At 36.0% G+C, this 24,298-nt stretch overlaps 1 protein-coding gene and 1 long non-coding RNA gene across 4 annotated transcripts in view; both read left to right on the plus strand.

Annotated features, from left to right (window-relative positions):
* LOC6048527 (membrane-bound alkaline phosphatase) overlaps positions 1 to 24,298 on the plus strand; it is a 36,284-nt gene that overhangs the window by 3,482 nt on the left and 8,504 nt on the right. The window contains exons 3-5 of the mRNA XM_038264983.1: positions 3,709 to 3,901; positions 10,824 to 10,996; positions 11,070 to 11,219. Coding sequence (XP_038120911.1) covers positions 3,709 to 3,901; positions 10,824 to 10,996; positions 11,070 to 11,219 — 516 coding nt within the window. The remainder of the gene's footprint in view (positions 1 to 3,708; positions 3,902 to 10,823; positions 10,997 to 11,069; positions 11,220 to 24,298) is intronic.
* Positions 6,103 to 8,486, plus strand: LOC119770321. Of its 3 annotated transcripts, XR_005278778.1 has the most exons (6): positions 6,103 to 6,405; positions 6,463 to 6,810; positions 7,207 to 7,395; positions 7,487 to 7,770; positions 7,871 to 8,091; positions 8,180 to 8,486. It is a non-coding gene; the product is annotated as an uncharacterized LOC119770321 (long non-coding RNA). The 3 variants fall into 3 exon arrangements; XR_005278777.1 differs by having other exon boundaries at positions 6,451 to 7,395; XR_005278776.1 differs by having other exon boundaries at positions 6,463 to 7,395.

A 24,298-nucleotide genomic window follows, 5' to 3' on the forward strand; every position in this document is an offset into this window, starting at 1 on the left:
ACAAAGGATCACCCTACCCTAATCCAGCACGTCCTTCTGTGTGGGTTGATGGCCTTTTAGTTGGAAATGCCCATTTTCACGGTGTCCGGACGTTTCTGACCGGGCAATAGTGAGCAGCAGGGGGTTAACATAGGGATGAAATCGAACACGGAGTGAAAAAGAGAAAGAGTGTGAGTGGGAGGGGGTATTTTATGTGGTTATTGACACAAATCGTTTCCCCCGTCGTCGTCGTCGTCATCGTCGTTGTTCGGTTTCCTTTCCTCCGCTCTAGTTGGGAGTGATTTTTCAACTCATCCAGAAAAGTGGATAACGTGCAATGCCACGTGGAAGGAAGGTACCGTGTTGCAGCGTTGTGTGTTTTAGTGAAACATGATGGGGTGTTTGTTAGCATGGAAAAGGAGTGGAAAATTTGCTCTGCGTTTTACGGACTGGAAAATTTAAGTGGGTTGGGGAGGGTGGAGGAAGTGTTTGGAGATTTTGTTTATTGAAACGAATATTTGGGGAATTTGGGAATTCATTAATTTCTTGCAAATAAAAACAATAAATACATCCTATGGTTTACAAATCAACACTGTATTCATGTTCAGGTCAAAAAGTTCAACATTTCATTATTAATGCAATACAGATGTATATTTCTTGACTCTGAGATCAAGAAATTTGACTCAGTGGATTTTTTTTTCTGTTTAATCCTTAATCCATGTTCTGATTTGCTTCATATGATTACTCTTTAAAAAAATGCTATTTGTGAGTTTGAGTTTGTAAGTCACAATACAGCAAATCGACGCTGTCGTGCTAACTTGTCGTACGTCACTTTTAGACGTTCCGAGTAAAACGCGTTCAAATGTTTGACTTTGAATAAAAAACAAAAAAAGAGCACGTAATGTAAGCAATAACACGTTTTGCTATGCGTTGTGCTGAAGTTTGGTTGAATTTGATTCCCAGAGTTCCGAGTTATAATTAAAAATTGTCACGGCATGTACGTGTGTCAAATGCGTTTTGACTTGAACTCTCTTTGGCCAGTTGTCGCAATTACATTAAAATTTTCAGGCTGTGCCAACATAGCACGACAAGATTGAAACTTCTTTAATATGAAAAGTGACAAAAAATGCACGGAGTTTTCCGGTTTTTATTGAATATCTCAGGATTGAAATCGAATTCTGGGGACATGTGAAGGTCAAAAGGTTAGGCATTGTGAGCTGCACAAAATGGCGTTCTTAACTCTATTCAGCCCAAAATGCACGTGCGACAAGTTAGCATGACGGCGAGGAAATGCATGACTTTTTAAACTGCCTGCATAAACCTGTTGATTTTTTTTAAAGTGACACTATTTTAATTTCCTTAAGCTTTTAGGGGAAATCTACCCATATTTATCACACTTAGACCATCGACCTATTTTCATCACTTTTGCTGTTTTTCGCTATTTAAACAAAAATTTCAGATACAGCAATAATGGGAAGTTGCTTGCTCTTTTTATTCATTGCCTAGGAATTTCTTTGATCAAAGCGCTGATAAGCCGATAATAGAAATGGACCGAGAGATGGTAGGGTATATTCAGCCTATTTCTATTATCGTCCTATCAGCACTTTGATCGTGAATTACAGCTTTCATAAAATGTTTTAGACTGTTCCAAAGTGATAAATACCTCAAATTAAAGTAAGAAAGCAACTCTCCATTGTTGATACATCTGAAAATGTTAATTTAATAGCGGAAAACGGCAAAAAAGATGAGAATTGGTCGAACGGCATAGGGTGATTAAAATGGGTATATTTCCCCTATATTCTACTAGGACTAGCAAATCTTTCAAAAAAAATTAGAGGGCAAAAAAATGATTGCTGAAAGCTAAATTTAATTCAACAATCTTCTTAAATCGATTGTGAAAAGTGCGAAAAATCTACTTTTTTTCATGCACAATATAAAAAAAATTACCATTAGGTTTCTAAATATTTTTTTTCCGAAAACCATTCAAATGATTAGTAAAATATCATTATTTCATCTAAAAATTAAAGAAACGTTTCAAATACATTCTAATCTGATGTATCTAAGTAATAACATTTCAATTGCTAGTAAATAAACATGCTGTTTTATGCATTGTTTCTCTTGCCCCAATGTGTTGTTAGTCTTGCCTCACTAGTTGAGTAGAACGTACTGAAAATCAATAATTTTAAAATCATTTTTTTATGGTTCAAAATAGGATTTTTTAGAAACTTATTCTTTCAAAGTCTTAGTTTGACCTAGAATAAGATGATTATCAAAGAATCCGACAGATTTTTTGCGTTTTTAATAGGTTTTATATAGCATTTCCTAAGCATGTTACTCTAGCCCCTAAATGCATATTTTGAGATTTTACAAAAAAATATTGCAGACTTATTTTTACTTAACTTTGTAAAAACACTGCTAAAGCTGACCCCTGCAAAAATGACAAAAAAAAAACATTTGGAAAGTCACATTAAACAGGTTAAATTTCCAATCCAGGAAATTTTCTTAAATTTTAAATGTTCTTATTTCTAATGCTTTTAAGATTATATAAAATAGGTACAAGATACAAAATTGATAGAAAATTTGTTTTTGTGAGGCGGTATTTAAAAAAAAGTGTCCACGTGGTTTATGGATGGTCGCATTAGGATGTTCGAAAAAACATGTTTTTCTTCACTTTTATGATTAAACTCTAGTTCTGTGACCTCATTTAAGTCAAATTTAAGTGACATTTTCAATTTTCTGAATATTAAATATTTTCACCATCATTTCAAAATTATTATGGCTGTCATTTTGGAAATGTCTAAATCATTTTAGAGCATTTTTGGATAATATTTGAGCTCAACAAGATGACGAAAAAAATGTAGTTTAATTACCCGAGGATTTGGTTATTCCAAGTGAATTTTTTTGTTGGACTTCGGATAATCGAGTCAGTTTAATGAAATTTTCTAAATTAATTGCATTTTTGGCCTCCCTTGCAATCATCTTTTCAAATGGTACACAAAGTACACTAACGCGACTGCCGAAATGTTAATTTACTTATCGAAAAACGATAAATATATTGAAATATATTATATTTCAATATTATTACGATTTAATGCTACTACAGGGGAGAAGGTTGCAAAAATGCGAATATTTATTTGTTTCTTCAAGTTCATAAAACAATTGCTTATAAAATGTTATAAATCCATATGAAATTAAGGTTATAACAGAAAGTTTCCATCAAAAACCAAATATATTGTGAAGCATATCATCTAAATCTCTGAAGTGCATGCAAAAATCGTAATCCTGCCAACACTTTCCCTTCACTCCGTTGCCAGTTGAGTTGATCGATTGAATTAAATTGGGGATTTTGAGTGGCCGGCCCTCGCAGAAGCAGACAGCCAACATTGCGGCACCGTGTCGACACTGACACAGCATAAGTGGGTGGGATGACTGATGTGGTGTGAGTTGGGTGGGTGGAAGCAGAATAAATAAAAAAGAGAAGCCGGTCGGTCGGTCGGTCGGGCGAACATAACGATGGACGGTGGATATTGGATATGGGGTTTTTTTTACCTTCATCAATTGGGAGGGTTGGTGGTGCAAAATGTTTTATGATTTGTCAGTTTTTATTGATTGGGAACACATTTTCGGTGAAAGGTTGGAATGAAATATTGGGGACGTGCCGGATGTGGGAGATGTGAGGTCAAGGATAGAGAACATATTTTTAGCGAAAATTATTGTTTTTTTTTTCAGACCTATTGCGTGGACAGCCGGGTGCCGGACAGTGCCTGTGCCGGGACGGCTTTTTTGACCGGTGTCAAGAGCAACCTGGGCACGGTGGCCATGCATCCGACCGTGAAACGTGGTGATTGTGTCGCCACTAGCGATAAGGTGAAACAGCTCGAGTCCATCGCCAAGTGGGCACTCGACGCCGGCAAGGTGGTTGGTAAGTTGATGTTGAGCAAAGAGGTGCTGTTGTTTTTTTGTTGCTTTCGTGTTTATTGTGTTGTTTTTACAAGTGTTTAGGCTGTAAAGAGTAAGGGGCAAGCGAGGAATTACATGAGGGCAAATTTCATAAGGTAGCAATGTAACAATGTTACACAATGTAAACATGGTTCAGAGAGCGTTTGAAGGGTTTTAATATGATTTGCAAAAATAAACATTATTCCTGGAGTTTAACTTCAAGAAGCTGAGTTTGAAAAAGAATTAAAAAAACATAACCAATAGACAGTGATTTAAATGAATGATAGAAAAACATAGAACATTATTTGATGATTCCTGCACCAAATTATCAGAGGGCCCGTCACTACTTCTGAATTCTCTTCGTTTAACTCGTAATTGCCAGTGGGAGCATTCTGTTGCTATCACTGCAGTGCAGTGCACTGCCTCTCTTTATTTCGTTCTTGCAGGCTAGCTGAAGATTCTATGGCTAAGTTCTGTTGTGGGGGGATGAATTTAAATTCGGAAATGAGAGAGAAAACCTCACCCGGGATTGTGTAAACACGAGGTAGAGACAGACAATTCTTTTTGTTTAGAATTTCACGACGGAAAGAATGGTAGTAAAAACTGGGAGAGTAGATTTCGGGCATGATAATTGTAGTCGCTGAAAATTGAAAGTTTGATAATTCTACAGCCCTACCAATACAGAATCTTTAATAGATATGTTAAATAAAAATTCGGAGGAAATTGAAATGAACTGGACGAAATGTGTTACATGAGATAGTTGATTTTTTAACGGTACTGAATTTCATTGATTGAATTTAGAATGGATTAAGGGGATTCATACATGTAAATCAGCAAAAATGTCAGAGTTTAGTTTGAGCACACACTTAAACATTTTTCAAATCTGAACATTTCCAACTATTAACAAAACAAATTTGAAGACATTTGGTTGAAACATTGCCGAGATATAGCTATTTCAAGTTAGAAGTTAAAAAACGGATGCCACGATATCTCAACGCACAGTGGGTGAAATGGAACCCAAAATCGGATTGAACGCGGCTGGTTCCCCGGTATGAAAACTAGTGTCTCTTATGCCAAAAAATCAGGGGAATCGATTGATGATGGTTTCATCCACCGCGCGGAACGGCAAAGGGTCCATTTTGCCCCAATTTCACATTTTTCTACAATTTTTGAAAATTGCTCTATATTAAGAGCGGAAACTTTATGCGACCATCCAAAATGCACTTAACTTATGTGAAAATGTCCCAGGAATCCAGTAAAAATAATCACTTCCCGCAAAAATCATCTAGGGTCCATTTAACCCCAATTCCGCTACAAAAGCATTTTTGGCCGTTTTCAAATATTAGTTCAGATTTTAAAAATCTGAAAATATTTTTATCGGCCAAATTTTGGTGAAGTCTCGTTAGACCGGTCCCGTGTGCTTTAAAGCAAAATTTCAAAATCGGGCTTCGTCATGCACACGGAATATGTCTTGCGAGTCTTCACCTCAAATTTCAGCCAATTTGGTCCATTAGCTTTGCGCATTTTTTAGCTTAAATCGTCTCTTACTCAGTTTAATAATGAAATATCTTTATGAAACTTTCAGGAGTGATTGAAAATCATCTTTTAAGTGGATTTATTAAATTTTCTGTATTAAGAAGTTTTGTGATTTTCTACATGAATGTAACCATATAAGAACCATACAATTTATTTGTCAAAGTTTTTACCTGTTGCCTTTTACTTAAAATGAATGAAGATGCCTCAATTTTGCATCCTCCAAAAGTTTTTGAAGTTTTTTTTTATGTTTATTGAACGTCAGGGTTAAGTTTGAGAAAAAGTTACTTTAGAGACTCTAAAAAACAAACATTTTCGTTTTTGAAAAGTCATTTTTAACTTCAGGATCAAAAGTTATAGCCACAGGCCAAATTTTTAGCGCCAGGTTGCATTTGAAATAATAATACTACTAATACTACAAACTCAGTTTGAAAATGTCTGATTTTCAACGAAAATTGTATGGAACCACCCTAACGAAATTTCAAAATTGTCCAGCTCGATTGCTATGGGTTTATGTGACAATTTTATTCAGATACCCATAATATGACCAAAGGTTCTCATTGAAAATGAGTTCCAATTGGTGGCAACAAAAAATATATGTTTTATTCGAAAAACAATTTCCAATGAATTAGAATCAACACAGCAAAAAAAGTAGTAAAACGCCTGCATGTAAAAATGGGTTGTGTAGTTATTTTTGTGTGATATTACACAATTTAGTAGTACTCCGCTTCACAATTTTTTCTAACACCATTTACACCTAAAATGTGTAAAATTATACACATTTTTCGTTAATATTGCATTTGCGTGTTGTTTGCTATCCAGCTGTCAAAATATCCAAACTAAACTCAACTCGCGTGAATCAAAACAGTTCGGAAAATCAGCAAGAGTGAATATTTTGATTCGTTTGAGGATTAAAACCATCTTCAAGGCTGAAAATCATGAAAATATACAAAGGTAAGTGTTTACCTACTTCCGTTGACATAAAAACACTATTCCCAGGATTTTTTTTAGGTTTGAAATTTCCCGGAAGCGACGGTCCAAAACCGATCCTACTGCAAGTGTCCGGCCAACCAGCTGGCGCCACAATTCACTGTTTAAGAAGCCGGTTCGGTGTTGCGACCAGCAGCAGTTGCCACGATTGGCATCGTTTGCCACTGCACCAGGAACCCTCTGGACGATATCTGGTTCTCGAAAACTTCCGGAATCAACGCTGCCACTGAAGCTGCAAAACCATAGAAGCCGAAAATTGTCCCGAACGGGCTCGTGTCAAGGTAGACGGAGAATACGCAGCCAGTCAAGTTTCCGTCGCTGACCTCCGCCGGCTCCGGAGGTAACTCGAAGAGGGTGGCACTGGCGCTGGTGAGTGAAGTTGTAATTGCTTGTTCAATTTGAACACCGGCAGACAGGAGCAGGACAGCGTGTTTCCCCGTGTTTCCCACCGATACTTGCTCGTTCATGACTTCACCGTCAAAAATATCGCTGATTCGCGCCGGAATCTGTTCGAACAGTGTTTTGCTCTGGGCACGATTCTTGAACCGAGCTGGCTGGATTTGCCTCCGCTGACGTTGCCATTGCGTGATGCTTCGAACGTTATGGTGCTCCCCTCTCGCCGGGTAGTGACGAAACCCCGAAAGGCCTGAATCCGCTTCAGAAATCGGTCAACGAGACATACATCTCTAACCCACACGAACGTCGTGCGAATGCTCTGCAATTCGTACAACTTTTTATACGAAGTCCCATTCTTCAACCCTTTAGGAGGAACCACACCCGGGTCGTTTGCGATCATCGTCATCTCGGCCACACATGGAAGGTTGGCCGCGAAAAGGAAACGCACCTCGTCAACACCTGGGCCGTTCGCGATCATCCGCACATCGACCACAGAACAACCGATTCGGAAGGAATGTTGTCCACTCACTAGCCGTATAACACCAGTTCTGGCTTAAAGTTAGTCAATTTTTCAATTAAATTATTTTTTTCAACAACACGTTTGATTTCGTACAAAATTATACATTTTTTTTTTATTTTCTCTTAACAGATCAGGTGCAATCTTCACGAATCAACGCCGGGCATTCGAGCTAGCTGCGGTAATCATGCCGAGATTCCTGGGGCGTGGAACAACGCGTGCCGATTCTGAACGAGAGGTGGCCATGAAGAGGAATCGCACCTTTTCCACACCCAAGCCGGTTACGGTCATCCACACCTCGGCCGCAGAACATCGATTCGACAGTGAAGTTGGCCTCGAAAAGGAAACGCATCGTTTCCACTCTCCGGCCGGTGAAGGTCATCCACACCTCGGCCGCAGACCAATTGATTCGAGGGGTAAGTTGACCTCGAGGAGGAAACGCACTTCGTAATATCCGGACCGGTGACGATCATCCGCAGCTGGACATCTAAATATCCTTTTCATTTTCCTTTACAGATCTTGTGCGATCATCATGAGACAAAGCCGGGTGTTCGAACTTGCAATGGAGTTCAAATCTGAACATTCCATGGCCGCGGTAAAACCGATTCCGAAAGAATTTGGCCGCGAAGAGGAAACGCATCAAGTCCACACTCGGGCCGTTCTCATTCGCAGTTCGGCCACGGGAGGAAGGTTGGCCGTGAATAGGAACAGGAACAGAATAGCAGTTCTGCCTTCAAGTTAGTCACTTTTTCAATAAAAATCAACTTTTCCAACAACACTAACGGCATGTGCAATTTTAATTATTTTTTTATTTTTCTTCCACAGATCTGGGGCGAAGTTCCCGGATTAACGTCGTGTGTCCAAGTTGGCTGCGGTATTTAGGCCAGGAAACGATCGATCGATGGGAAGATTGGCCGCAAGGAGAAACCACACCCGGGTCGTTTGCGATCATGCGCGTTTCGGCCACGGAAGAAATGTTGTTCGCGAAGAGGATGCCACCTCGTCCACACCCGGGCAGTTCGCGATCATCTCGTTCACACCCGAGCATCCACCGGATGCTGCTCGACGATTGTCTCGACGGCCTTATCGAAGAAATCTCGGAAATTTTCTGCGCAATAAACAAAAATTTGAGAAAAATCATTCTGTTTACGTTTAAATTGACATTTCTAATTTGAAGGAACCAACTCGATATCTACCCCTGGGGTAAAAATGGGTTTTGTGTAAAATTACACGTTTTTAAGAGTACATTCATAGATGTAATTTTAAGTGATTTTTTTCACAAAGGTGATGTGCATGCTTTTGCATGCGATTTTACCATCGGTTTTTTTGCTGTGAAACATGAAACTTTTGATTTACCATCATCAGGGGTGATACACTCAAACCCCGATGGTTTGACACCAACTGTTGTCAAACGAACGGGGTCACTTTTTAGTTTGACACCCCTTTTACACGGAGTTGACACACACTACCAAACGTTTGTTTTGATAGTGTTCGTGAGCGCCGTGTAAAAAGTGACAGTTCGTCACTTTTTAGTTTGACTTTGACCAACCAACGGGGTACAAACTAAAAAAGTGTCAAACGAAAAAGTGACCAACCACCGGGGGTTGAGTGTATTGGGTCTGGAGAGGGAGAGCTGATTAAATCAAGATTTCTAGATTAAATTTTCAAAACAACCTATCCCTCATGGGTTTCCTATGCAGATAGGGCCTCTTGAAAATTTAATCGAGATTTATGAATAAACAAAGTTTGAAACTTAAATTTTCTTTTGGAATGCTACTGAAATGGTAAAAAAAAGCAAAGCAATCCACTTTAACGACCCCCGGGTCTTTTGTGGTCTCTGTTGCAAGTTTCTGCTCATTTCTAGGCGTCCGAAGGTTATGTGTGGTGAGTCACTCAAAACCTCTTTTACGCAAATGGACCGACGTTTTACTTCCCCATCCGATAGAAGGCGTGGTCAGGCAAATCTCGTCTCGAAAAATGCCACCGGGTCCGTCTGGGATTGAACCCAGGCCATACTGGGGTGAGAGGCTACCACGCTAACCACTAAACCACCGGACCCGACACTGAAATGGTATGGTAGTCAAATTGTCGCGGAATTCACCTAGCACATTATACATTTTAATTAGTTTTCAAAACAAAGCATTCTCGGAAAATGGCAAAGAAAACTTTGCTGAGTTGTACATGAAAATTTCAGTAATCGTGCTAAAATAAAAATAAAAATAAAAGCAGGGAAGTGCAGTGTTATTTTTAATTGAGTTAAAAATACGAAAAGTGCTATGAGTATTTCCAATCTGTGTAATGAACCAAATTTGATTTAAAACCCCTAAATACAAAAAAAAATAGTATAAATATCCCTCCCTTTTTCGGGGCAAATTTGAAGTGGGGAGACAAAAACATAAAACAAAATTTGCCTAAGCCTGATGTTCGCGAAAATAAAATATGTTTTTAAATTTGAATATTTTTTTCACTTACATATTATGTATTTACAGTACGTAGAACGTAGCTCAGTCACCGAATGCTGCTCGCTAACTGGGCGAAACGAAAAATTACCAGAAGACCGCCGATGCATATCATTTTCCTTATGGAGTATGAAAATGAAGGTTACTTAAATTTATATACAAAGCTTTCAATTGGAAACTCATCAAATTCGATTGATTGATTTCAAAAAAATCTGGAATTTCACGGGATTTTGCGGAAACTGTGGAATTTCACGAATTTCACGCAGTCCGCGAAATCTTGAAAATTCACTAACCTTACCTACTAATTATCAATTTGACGTAATTTATACAATTTGTTCACTTTTAGGCTAAAATTTACAAAAAACGCTGTGGCTATCAAAGTCATCCCTGCACAAGATCCTCTGTAATTACTCTTAGCTTTAAGTCAAATGTAATTACACAAGTCGACTCGGTTCTAACTAGGTCCCAGCACCAAAAATGACCTAATAAAAATAATTTTATGTAGGAAAAAATCATCCCGGATTTTTACATATAAATTTTTAATGAACCTATTTTTAAAGCACCTAGGTAAACAACTTGTTTGGAATAACGTACATGGTCATTGCGTTACCCAGCCCAGAAATCATGAGAAAAGTCTTACCGGTAGAATAATATTTGAAAAATCAATTCAAATCCTATCAATGTCATCCCGGTTTCCAGTACTAGTTTTTTAGTTACCTAATTTAATTTTTGAGAATCATTTTATATTCATTTTCTCAGCGAAATATTTCTAATAAACAAAATCATGAATTTGATTTTAGTTGAAACTGTTATTAAATAAATCGAAGAAAAAAAATAACTGAGAAAACTTCAAAAATATGAAGCCAATAGAATTAAAGTTTTTACCTAATTTTCAAATCAGCTCCAAACGATTCCAATTACCGGTATCACTCCGATAGCACGACACCACTTTATTTCACTCTGCTGACGCTCGCTAACTGGTTTCCCGTCCGTCCCTTCTTCGCAACCAGGTTTCGCCACGACATCTCGCGTTACCGCTAGTTCCAGCGCCGCCCTGTACGGCCACTCGGCGGACGCCCGCTGGGAGAACGACGCGGACGTGACGGCGGCCGGATGTAACCCGGCGGAGGTGCGTGACATCGCGTACCAGCTGATCCACGGCGAGGTTGGCAAGCGGTTTACGGTGAGTTGATCTTTTTTAAATGTTTTTCAAATGTTTTAAGTAAATTATCACCAACTTTATTTCTTCATTGCAGGTTATCTTCGGCGGTGGAAGAAAGAACTTCATCCCGAGCACGGCGACGGACGCGTCCGGGGCGCGCGGTCTCCGTGCCGACGGCAAGAATCTCATCGAGGAGTGGAAGCAGTCCAAGACGACCGGAAATGCGGTCTACATTACCACCGGGGTAAGTGAATCTAATTGGGCGATTAGAGCGAACTTTATACGAATTTCTCGCTCCGCTGACTTGGGCTGATAGGGTAAAGGGAACAAATTTTGACTTGAATTTTTAGGTTAATTTTCAAAATCGTAATTTATAGAAATCTAAATTGGAATTAAAGTTGTCAAGATCGGAATTGAAATGCAGAAAAAAAACTTCAAAATCGGGCCAATATTGCCGGTCTTACCCTAATGCGGTCACCATTAGCTGCATATCAGCATGCTTGTTCTGCTAGAGTGCCTAGAGTAGAGTACGGTACTCAAACCGTCAACCAGCTCGGAATTACCGTCGCCGCCGGCGGCAACGTACTAAATCACAGCGATTATCGTTGTTGTGACATTTTAAGCCACTCTGGCTGGCTATAGGGAGTACAAGCCAGATTGCAAATAACCGTTTTTGAGGCACCGACGGCGGTGTGCGCCTGTGGCCAATTCGGAGTAACATGCGATTGCACCACGACGATTTGCAGTTCAATCAGTATGAGAATGAGAGAGAGAGAGAGAGCATTGTGAAGCGAAACTTTTTCAATGGCACGAAATTACTTTCAATCAATCAATCAAGAAAATCGGTCGGAACGAGAAGACGACACTGGGCACTGCACTGCACTGCTTGGGGAATTTATGCTGGGGCTGCATTGAATTGTCTGTCTGACTGTCCGGGCAATTGAGCTTTATGGTTCGATGAGCTCGAGAAGAAGTGATTGAAGGAGTAAGGGAGTTGGACTTGCTTAAGTTGATGTAAAAGAATGGTATTTTTAAAACTTGTTATCACAAGATACAGTCATCCTACATATGCGGAACGGTTTACCGATCGATAGTTGAACATTATGATTTGCTTTTACCTTCATGTCTTCATGTGAAAGCTTTTCTTATGATCTTTCGAATGACGTATTGACCGACGGTATTTTTTTACGTTTTATATCATTTTTTAAAGAAAAACATTGACCCACAAAATCCACAAATTTGGAACAATTTTTTCATACGGATTTAAACAAATTTTGGATCTCTCCATTAGTACATATTTTTCTACAAAATAATGACTTCACGCACTTAAACCAACGAAACTCAAGCTTAGTGATGTTATAATGATGTTTTTGTGAAAATATCAGTTAAACTCAGGTGTTTCACAATTGTGGGAGGCAAAATAATATCCCACAATCGTGGAACAGGAAATTTGGAGACAGTGTTTTGCGGCTCTGGATGAAATAGTCTTGAAATAATTTTTTTTTTGTTCAAAAAGTGCTACTTTTACTAGTGAAATAGCAACAGAATGTCCAAATAAAGAATAGAAGGGTCGACAGAAAAGCTGCATTTGGCATGCACATGATATTGACAAATTATAACAAAAGTGTTCCGAATTTGTGGGTGTTCCGAGTATGTGGGATGACTGTACGATAATAGTAGTTTATGCAACTAGTTGATGAAAAAAATTGTTTCAAAGCAGGTTTGATATTTATAACTATTGTCAAACCATGCAAACTTTGCTTGATTTTTTTTATTCAATCAGAATATACAAAATGTCGATTCAGATTGTTTGAATTTAAATGTTTCTGTTTATGATAATTTTATTTATTTTATTTTATTTCTTGCTAAGTCAATTATGTTTCTCAATTTCTCTCAGCCATCACGACCTTCAGCACGTAAATTGCATTTTTCTCTTAAACAAAATGAAAACATTTTTGAAATTGATTTTTCGTATAAACGTTTGAAAAAAAATTACTGCGATCCGCGATATTGTATAAAAATAATTGAGAGTTCTCTTCTAATAAATTTATTTTTGAAAAATATTAAAGATTACATTACATTAATTCAACAATGTGTTTAATGATGCAAAGTGCAATTATGTTTTTCGAGAAATAATAGAAATTTTGTATTTGTGAATACAGTTAAAATTTACGTTATTTTTTCTTAGAAATTTTAAGAGATTTTAGAAATTAAATTACTACGAATTATATTCACTGGAGAATATTGAAATTCGATTTGCAATCATGTAATAAATCTAGTCAATTATTTTTTCACAATATTTAAGCCTTAAAGTCTCTTTGATTAACGTGATCGCAAAAAAATCATTTTCGCTTGCGAACTTTCTTCACCCGCAAAAGAGAGAGGAGGCGAATCACGCAAAAGGAAATCGCACCTGAAATTCTGCAAGAAAATCAATCTGCTGATGATTTTTTGTGAATTTTCTTGTAAGCACCACTTCACAATATTTATTTCACTTTGTTTACACACATTGCCCATCTACAAAATGTGACAGGTCATTTTTCGACGTGTGACGTTACACTAGTCCCGCCCGTGTGGATCAATCGGACCGCGCACTGGACTCATAATCCAGAGGTCGCCGGTTCGAATCCCGCGGCGGGCGCTCAAAAATTCTTTGTGTAAATATGGGTATTCGGCGCCGTCGCTCCGTGCCATACTTTCATACACTTAGGAGCCCAGGGCGGCGAAGTCCTTGTAGATAAAAAGGAAGACACTAGTGGTTGGTACTAGCAATGGTGGCCGACAGCTATAAAGTCAACTTCGTTTTTCGACGTTACACTTTCGTGCGCGAGAGAGGAGAGCCAAGCTCCCTTCGGTTTTTGTTTCTTGATGAGCATCCAAAGATTTTCTTTTGATGATAATTATTCCATCGCTGGTTGAGTGAAAACAAGAACTTTTTTAGCATATGCATTGGTTTTACTCATTTTTGACATAGGTTTAGTATTTACGAAAATTTTAATTTTTACCTTTTACCCTCTACAACCCAACCCCGCCTTTAGACGGGCTTCGATTTAAAAAATTGCCCAAAATCAATTTTTCAACCAATTTTTGATCTTTAAAAGCATTGGAAAGAAAAACTCTTGAATTTTAGAAAATTTATGAGTTGGAAGTTTTACTTGTTTTATGTGACTTTGCCAATGTTTTCAAAAATGGCATTTTTTAGTGGTCAACTTTGGCTGTGTTTTTTACTAACATTTCCTATATTTTAAGTAAAAATAATTATGCAGTAATTTTTCCATTGTCTGAACTACACAGCTAAAAAAGTAGTAATCCAGCTGCGTGTAAAAGGCCTGGGTGTAAAATAAATTCTGCATTATTTTATGTAATTCAATGTAATATTACACCCTGAAATATGTTGCCCATCAGTATGGGAAACCTACTTGACCGAAATGTCAAGCTCATATATGCGTTTATCCTTTCCATTTTTCATCGGTCTGATGGCCGAGCGGGATAAGGCGCCAGTCCGTACTGTTGGTGCTGAGTTTGAATCCTGTCGGTTGCAACTTTTTTTTGTGTTTGCAAAAAATGTACATGCAGTGTGTAATATTAAGTGTTTATTTTGACGAAGGTGATGTGCATGCTTTTGCATGCGATTTTACCATCGGATTTTTTGCTGTGTATGCTTCTACGCATTTTTTTACAATTTAAATGATAATGGTGCCATTTTATAGCAGAAAATGTGAAAAACAAGCAAAAAATTGAAAAAATTCTGTAAAAACATGAGAAAAGATAGGCAAAATGTAATGATAGGAGGTGGTAGAATAGGCCAAATACTACCGAAACAAACACTGAAACTGAACAAGATAAATGCAAATTAAAATACTAAATATGAAACAAGAAAAACATAAAACAAGAGTAGTAAAGTTTTTCGTAGAACAAAAGTTGCTCGAAATGACCTACTGAACACGGGAAAAAATAAAAAAAAATGAAAAAATTGGGCAGTAGAGGATTAAGACCCAACCAAACATTCATCAAATATGCAATTTTTAAATCGATTTGAAGCTTTTAAAAGTGTTCCAGAGAAGAACTCGGATTTTTACTTGTTTCATGCCAAATATTAGAAAGATATTAGGAAGAATGAAAATATGGGTCATTTTATGGCCGTATTTTAAACTAGTATCTCCTTCTTTTTATTACAGTTAACACAGTTTGTTTTGAATTAACGGTGCACATCAACCAGAACTTTGCACCCAGATTTTTGTTACAGACATTTTAGTATCTTCAAAACTACGAATACTATCGAAAAATGTTTTTATTCATCGCCTAATGTACTGTCCACAAAGTAATTTACAACAAAGTTTGACTAATTTCACATTCCCGTTGTTGCAGGATTGGGTCCATAAGTTTGACAATTTTTGAATAAGAAGATAACAACTTCCTTCGTTGCTGTGTACCCTTAAAAGCTAACGGTTTAGTTTTAAATAAAAAAAAAAAGTTTTAACAGTCGAAACAACGAGAAAGGCAATAGTGGATCACTTTATACCATTTTTAGTGAAATCTTAGTGATAAATTTCCTGAAAGAAACCAGTTTGTTCAACAAAATTTGAACCATTTTTCCATGACATGAATGCCACAATATTGATAAAATGTTTATGATAAAATAAAAAAAAAAAATCATTTTAGATTGAAAAATAATGAAAAACAGCTAAAAGGTAAAAGATTACAATTAGAGTTTGTGATAAGGGCTAAAACTACAAATAAAAGAAAATTAGACAAGAGGAATGCTTCTTAAAATACTATAATTTGGAAAGTAAACGGTTAAATGCCGTACATATTTAAGAAAAAACCTATACGTTTTCTTAACAATTGCCATTTAATGATTTGCCTGAGCTTCCAAATAAAGCTTAACTATAACTTATTTTTTTTTTTATTAAAAATATACTACAATGGTCTGATTTATACCAACTACAGCCTCAGCTGTAGCAAAAAGCTGCTCGCCCATCAGTGTCTTGCGAACCTTCGAGGTGAACGGACACTAGAGCTGCGGTATTTTTTACTACCTAAGCTCAGAGTTATTTCAAAAAAAATTCTCAGTCTTTTTAAAGACTACCTGAGTTATTTTCCCAAATTCTAAACAGTCTTTTCAAGACTAACCCCACCTGAAATTTTGTTGTATTTTACAAACGAAGCCATCTTTTTAAGAGAACTTTGATTGCAAAATGCGTCAAAACAAAGGTAAACGCAAATCTTCTGAAGATTTGGTCGTTACGTCGGTGAAGCGTTTGAACGCTAAGCCGGCTAACGGAAACAGAAAAAGAAAACAGCCTCATCCGAGGTCTGATTCTGATTCTGAAAGTGAGGTCAATCCTCCAATTCCATTGGCAAACAGTTTCGGTGTTTTATCCGAAACTGTTGACAAGGATCCTTCTCCTCGTACTGAGCCTACTGCCGTCGAGAAACGAGTAAAGGCTCCGCCAATTGTAGTGACTTCCGTCTCCGATTTGGCCAGCTTTCGAACGCAACTGAAGAATTGCAAGGATACTTGCAATTTGAAGGTTTCGTTCCAGCTTGGTCGAAGAGGAGAATGTCGCTTGTTGACGGAATCTTTACAAGATCACCAAACTTTTGTTGGTTATTTGAAAAACCACAAACACAATTTCTACACGTATGAGACCAAGAATGCTCGTCCATTCAAGGCGGTCCTGAAAGGTCTCTCCAACGACTTGTCGGTGGATGAGATCAAAAACGAACTTAAGGTGTTGCTTGGCTTTGCCCCATCCCAAGTAATACAAATGAAGAAAAATCAAACGGGAATATTTCTCGCTTTGGTTTGACTTCACAATTTTATCTGATTCATTTCAACAGAAATGAAATCAACAATTTGAAACTTTTGGACAAAGTTCAGTTTTTGTTCCATGTACGGGTAAAGTGGGAGCATTTTAAGAAACATGGCGGTAATGGCCAGAATCTGACCCAGTGCCGGCGTTGCCAGGCATTCGGTCACGGTACTGATCATTGCGCCATGATTCCAAAATGCATGGTTTGCGGGGATTCTTCTCACGACAAGGACAATTGTCCCGTGAAAGAAGTCACCCAATTTAAATGTGCAAATTGTGGTGGAAATCACAAATCAAATTTCTGGGATTGCCCCATCAGAAAAAAGGTTTTGGATTCTCGTGCTAAGCATCAGCCGAAATCCAAACCGAAATTTTCTCAAAGTCAGGTTGTACCTGCATCTTTAAATCAAACGTTCGTGCTGTCTCACTCGAACAATACCCCTACCGTGGAAAAGTTAGGTAACAGCAATGGCATTTCTTATGCCAACGTCGTTTCGGGTTCGGGTTCATCCACGAATTTTAAATCCTCTACCAATTTTCAAATTGGGCAGGTACCTCAAAGTTCATTTGAAAATTTTTCTGCTGGCAACGCTTTGGGATCTTCTGATCTCGGCGATGTTACGTTTGAAAAAATGACTTTTTTGCAAAACTCACTGTTTGGTTTGATTCAAACAATGAGTAATGCTACATCCATGATGGAAGCTATCCAGATTGGATTAAAATTTGCAAATGATGTTGTTCTTACCCTGAAGTTTAATCATGGATCTAAGTAATTCCATCAATATTATGAATTTTAATGCTCGCTCTTTAAAAGCGAAAGAAAATGAATTTTTCAACTTTTTACGAGTTCATAACGTGCATGTTGCTGTTATAACCGAAACATTTTTAAAAACTGGCACTTATTTGAAAAGTGATCCAGATTATAAAGTTATAACCAATAACAGAATGAATCGAAATGGCGGTGGAGTTGCAATAGTTATCCACCGTAGTATGATTTATAGCACTTTACGTGACTTTAAGTTAAAAGTTATTGAAAGTTTGGGCATTGAACTTGAAACTTCTTTTGGGAAAATTATGATTGCAGCTGCATACTTGCCTTTCCAATGCACTGGGGAAAATAAAAATTATTTCAAAGGGGATTTGAATAAACTTACTCGGCATAGATCTCGATTTTTGATCATCGGTGATTTCAATGCCAAACACCAATCCTGGAATAATTCAAAAGTAAATTCCAATGGTAAAATTCTATTCAGAGATTGCACTTCTGGTCTTTATTCGGTTTTATACCCGAATGGGCCAACTTGCTTTTCTTCTGTTAGAAATCCATCAACAATTGATTTGGTTTTGACAAATCAAAGTCAGTATTGTGGTCCTTTAGTGACTCATGCTGATTTTGATTCTGATCATCTTCCAGTAACTTTTTCACTTTCTCATGAAGCAGTTACCAGACCCAATAGTTCTGTGTTTAATTATCACAAAGCTAATTGGGACAGGTATCAGCATCATATTGAGAATAATTTAAATCATGATTTTGTTTTAGAAACCAAAGCTGATATCGATTCAGCCTTGGAATCTTTAACTAATGCAATTTTGGATGCTAGGAATATTGCTATTCCTAAAGTCCAAGTCAAATTTGATTCTCCCATTATTGATGACGATCTTCAGCTTCTGATTCGTCTGAAAATGTTCGCCGAAGACAGTATCAACGTTCTCGTGATCCTGCACTGAAGCGAATTCAAAAAGATTTGCAAAAGGTTATTGACCACAGATTCACTCTCCTGCGAAATGAAAAGTTCGCAAGAGATGTCGAACAAATTAAACCTTATTCCAAACCTTTTTGGAAACTTTCAAAGGTTCTTAAGAAACCTCAAAAACCAATCCCTTCTTTAAGAGATGGTGATAATGTTTTATTAACAAATGGGGAGAAAGCTCAAAAACTTGCTCAGCAGTTTGAAAGTGCTCATAATTTCAACTTAAATGTTTTGAGTCCTATTGAAGATCAAATATCAATAGAATTTCAGAATATTGTTGAACAAGAATTTTCATCAGATGATGTTTTTAATACGGATCTGAATTAAATTAAATCTATTATCAAAAAATTTAAAAATATGAAAGCCCCTGGTGAGGATGGCATTTTTTACATTTTAATTAAAAAATTACCTGAAGCAACTTTAAGTAGCTTGGTCAAAATTTGCAACAAATGTTTTGATTTGGCATATTTTCCCAGTAGTTGGAAAAATGCCAAAGTAGTTCCGATTTTGAAACCGGATAAAAATCCTGCTGAAGCCTCAAGCTATCGGCCCATTAGTTTGCTTTCATCTATTAGTAAATTATTCGAAAGAATAATTCTTAATAGAATGATGACGCACATTAATGAAAATTCAATTTTCGCTGATGAGCAGTTTGGATTTCGCCTTGGGCATTCAACTACTCATCAGTTGTTGAGAGTTTCAAATTTAATTCGAAGCAACAAATCTGAGGGCTATTCTACTGGCGCTGCTCTTCTAGACATAGAAAAAGCATTTGACAGTGTTTGGCATAAAGGTTTGATTGCGAAATTGAAAAGGTTTAATTTTCCGATTTATATCGTGAAAATTATTCAAAATTATTTGACGGATCGTACTCTGCAGGTATGTTATCAGAACAGCAAATCTGATCAACTACCTGTATGTGCCGGCGTCCCTCAAGGAAGCATTTTGGGTCCAATTTTATACAATATTTTTACTTCTGACTTGCCTGATTTGCCCCCAGGATGTCAGAAATCACTTTTTGCTGATGATACAAGCATCTCCGCCAAAGGTAGAAGCCTTCGTGTCATCACAAGAAGATTACAAAAAAGCTTGGATATTTTCAATTCTTATTTGAAAGAATGGAAAATTACTCCAAATGCTGCAAAAACTCACCTTATTATTTTCCCTCACAAACCAAGGGCTGATTTTCTTAAACCAAAAAGTCATCACATTATAAAGATGAATGAGGTAAATTTAAAGTGGGAGGATAAAGTGAAATATCTTGGACTTGCTTTTGACAAAAACCTTACTTACAAGCAGCGCCGTACCTAGGGGTTGGCGCAGTTGGCGACTGCCAAGGGCGCCAGCCCTTGGGGGGCGCCAAAAACGATGATTGAACAAATTTGTTATGTTATTATAAAATCGTGGAAAGGCATTCAGAACAAAAGGGGCGCCAAATTTTAAAGTAGGACTACAAAATAACTCGATAATCTGAATCGGAATATTACAAATATTATTTTATGTTAAACACTTGGGGCGCCAAAATCAACTATTTCAATAATTCTACCAGAATTAAATTTAAAATTAAATTCACTAAATTCATTTATCAAAGGGGGCGCCCAAGTGGCAAAAAGTTCAGGAGTTTTATAACAATTCTTTGAAATAGCTAGAGATTTTATATTACAACTACAGTATATAAAATTCAATTTAAATTTCACAATTTTTTCCAGCATCAGGAATCATCATGCTTTTTTATGTTTTGAAGTTGTTTTTTTTATATATAATCAGCTCTTCAATTGAAATTTACACATTTCTATTGAAAATCTGTAATAAAAAAAAATAAGATATTTCAAGTTTAAAGAAAATGACATTTGAGATATTTTTATCGTTATAAATGCAAACTTGTGCGTTGAGATTGGCCTACGTTTTCGAAATACTGAACTGTTTAAATTGAATATTTCTAACACAAAAAATGCTTTGACTTTTGTAAAATTTTTAGCAAAATATTTTGTTTTTCCAACATAAAAATGTTGGTTTTTTAAGAGCGCATAAATTGCTCTCAATATATTATATTCCTGAATTGATATATTAAAAAAAACTGGTTTGCTATGCTCTTTGTATTCAATTGCTTGAAGCATGAGTGAACCCGGGCAGACGGTAATAACAAAATTCATGCCATTTCAATAACAAAAACTGTTAAAATAACAGAAAATGTTATGGAATCATCTTGAAAAATCAATTTTCGCATAAGAGTTTAATAACAGTTTATGTTATCATAACAAAATTTGTTATTGGTTTGATATTGGTTGAAAGCCAAAACAACTTGGGAATAACACTTTTTGTTATGGAAGAATAACTCCAGTTGTTATTGGGATGATCGGATTAGTTGTTAAAATAACAAAAAATAATAACAAAGATTTGTTCGAAGAATAACTTAAAATGTTATTAGTCTGTTATTACAATAACATTCCAATAACAAAAAAATCATAACGACGAATAACAAATCCTGTTATAAATAACATTAAATGTTATTGGCCTAGTATTTTCAAATATCAAAAAATGTTATTCCCATGTTATTTCCGTCTGCTCGGGAAAACCCGGGCGGAAAGTGAGTTGGTGGATATAACTTCGAACTATCTTGGCTTGTTTATTCGCATCTTGCTGTAAACTCCTCGAGTTATGACGACTTTTGAAACCGACTGCGTATCATGGAAAGTATATTCCATGATCATACTGCATTATCTACAGTTGATATTGAGGTGTTATTGGTAGTTTTTTTGGACTTAGCAAAAATTTCGAAAATTTTATTTTTTCCAAAAATCTACCCGAACATCATGAAATGATTATTTTGACTTTATTTCAAATTTATGCTGGACTTAGAAAAATTAGCAGTCACTGACATAATTTTCAATTTCCGACACTTAGAATAATTTTCATGAGCTGATATTTTAAAGTTTGATTTTATTTATGCTGGACTTTGAAATTTTTGCGTATATTTTTCAATTCTTTACTTTTACAGAAAAAGCATTTTGTTGGGACTTAGAAAATTTTTGGGAGTTTGGAAACATGATAAATTATTTTGATGTTTATTTTTGCTTTGAACCAAAATTTCGGAAAAATCGTCGAAATTACAGGAAATTTTCGTCCGATTTTTACAAAAACTTCAGTTTGTTCCTAAAATAATGTCCCTAACAAAACGTCTTCATTGAAATTTTGAAATTCGAAAGTTGGTTTTTAATAATTATTGATATACCCCCTACAAAAATCGTTCCGGCACTTAGAAAATTTACGGGATCCGTATCACGACAAGATTTTTGGTAGAATTTATTAGATTTTCAGGACTTTGCGAAATTTTTGCTCTCAGCCAGTTGAATATTTTTGAACATTTTGAAAAATTATTTTGATAAGAAACATTACCAGGCTTTTTGAAATTTTAGTGCGGATTTTTAGACTTATGAAATTTTAGGAATATTTTCAAAGACTTTAATTTTTAATTAAAAAAAATGGAATATAGAGACTTTGGATTTTTCGTGATTTGGAAAATTATTGTGACATTTTGGCAATTCAACGCTTTCTCCACAATTTTTTAATGAGTTTTTAAAGTAAAATAATTTTTCAACTTTGAAAAATCTTGTTTTGATGTGAGTGCGTATATTCCTGCAATATTACTCATACTTGTGAAGAGGAAGAGGGGGGGGGGGGGGGGGTCTGAATTGTGGCGGGGTGCATTAAAAACCAATAAAATTATTTTTGGGATCAAAATCTACTTTATGAACTTGATATGATTTTTGGAAGATTTCAGTTGTTTGCTACTATAAACTCAACTTGATGTGGCATTGTTGGTCAAATAAACTCAACAAGATTTTTCGCAGATACGCCTCGAACAATTTATGTTCGTGGCCATGTTCGGTTATCTCTTAACCATACCCTGGGGTGAACTTGACTTGTTCGTGTTTTTACGAACATGGGTAGATTTTTCCAAGATGCAACTTTCTGCCCGGGTTCCAATAACAAAAAAATCATAACGACGAATAACAAATCCTGTTATAAATAACATTAAATGTTATTGGCCTAGTATTTTCAAATATCAAAAAATGTTATTCCCATGTTATTTCCGTCTGCTCGGGAAAAAGTAAAATTTGGGTGTCTTCGACAAAGTTGCATGGATTGGCATGCCCACCAACTTTTTAGTCGTAAAAGTAAAATATTATACAATTTCTTGAAAATTTTGATTTGCAGAAACACCATTATCGCGGACCCATTAGAATTCAAACCAAAGCAAAATTCCAACTCCAAAAACAGCAATATTTTTTGGAAAAACACAAAGTTCCACTTAATTTTGCTACTAGGGACAATAATTTGAAGAATGTTTGTAACATTTTCCTTGAAAATTTTTGTTATGTTAAGTTTTAATGGAATGGATAAAGTTGCTTATCTTTCACATACATTTTTTATTTATTTCATGGATTCCATGTGCTGGGCTATCCAGTTCACCTAAATTTTCACATTTACACAAACGGTTCTAAAAGCTTTGAGTGTAGAGGGTGACTATTCTCGAGACTTTCAATTTCCCGGGAATCGAGAGTTGAATTTGGATATTTCAGGAATTCCTGGACCCGGTAGTGTAACTATGCCAATAGTGCCAGTAATGTATAAAGAAAAGTTATAAATGTGTTTCTTTTCAATGAATTCAGTTACGATTTATTCATACTTATTCAATGAAACGTTAATTAGTAGCCTCATTATTTTTGGGAACTATGATCTACCTCTTGATTTTTTTTCTGAATCTGCAATACAACTTGTTGTATGAACTTGTTATTAGATTTTTGTGAAATAAAAAATTAGCTAATATATAATTTCCCAGTATCGGGATTTTTACAATATGATAAATAGCGATTCAAAACAACAATTTGAAGATGTTTTTTAAGGTCCATTGTAAATATTAATTGAAGAAATAGTAATCAGGAAAACCCGAGTGTTCACATTTGGTGGACTTTACAATGATTTCCAGGGTTTTTTTCTTCTAAAATATAATTTAATATTGAGGTTTAAGCGAAACACAAAATTACTCCATGACATCAAAAAAGGAAATTACCTTGATACAGCGAAATTAAATTAATAAGAATTTAAAAAAAAAACAGATTATAAGGATTGCTATGCTTGAAAGAGGATATGGATATTATACTAATCTTGAAAAGGATTTTCCCTCTTAGAAATAATAAACAAAAATATAAAAAAAATAGACTTTCTTCTTGTGGCTAACTGCTAAGTATGCTTTAAGGTAAATTTTGGGGTCCACATTATTATAAGTTCTCCCAATTATAGTTATTGGAAAGTTAAAATTTACACTTTCTGAATTAGAAGATAAGAGAAGCATTGGTTAATTCGAACTTGAAAATCATACATTGAACATCCAATGTTCTAAACAATTTCGAATTTTCAAATGTTTTTCTGATTAGTTTATATAATTTTGCTTCGACCAAATTTCCCGGGAATCGAGAGGTCCAAAAATGGACGATTTCCCGGGAATTCCCGCTCGTCACCCTCTATTTGAGTGTAATGGTTTTTATACAAAATTTTAAGAAACTTTAGATGTCGAAAAATAAACACAAATAAAATTTAATGTGTTGAAAAGGTAAAAAGTAATTTTAGAAATTTTATATCGTACATCATATAATTTTATTGATAACATGAAATTTAAGCTTGGTCAGATCAAATTCTGCTTAAGAAGATAAAACAACACTCTGCTATTTTCAGTCAACATTAATCCTAAAGCA

The sequence above is a fragment of the Culex quinquefasciatus genome, chromosome 3, assembly GCF_015732765.1.
Source record: "Culex quinquefasciatus strain JHB chromosome 3, VPISU_Cqui_1.0_pri_paternal, whole genome shotgun sequence".
In the NCBI taxonomy this organism is placed as follows: domain Eukaryota; kingdom Metazoa; phylum Arthropoda; class Insecta; order Diptera; family Culicidae; genus Culex; species Culex quinquefasciatus.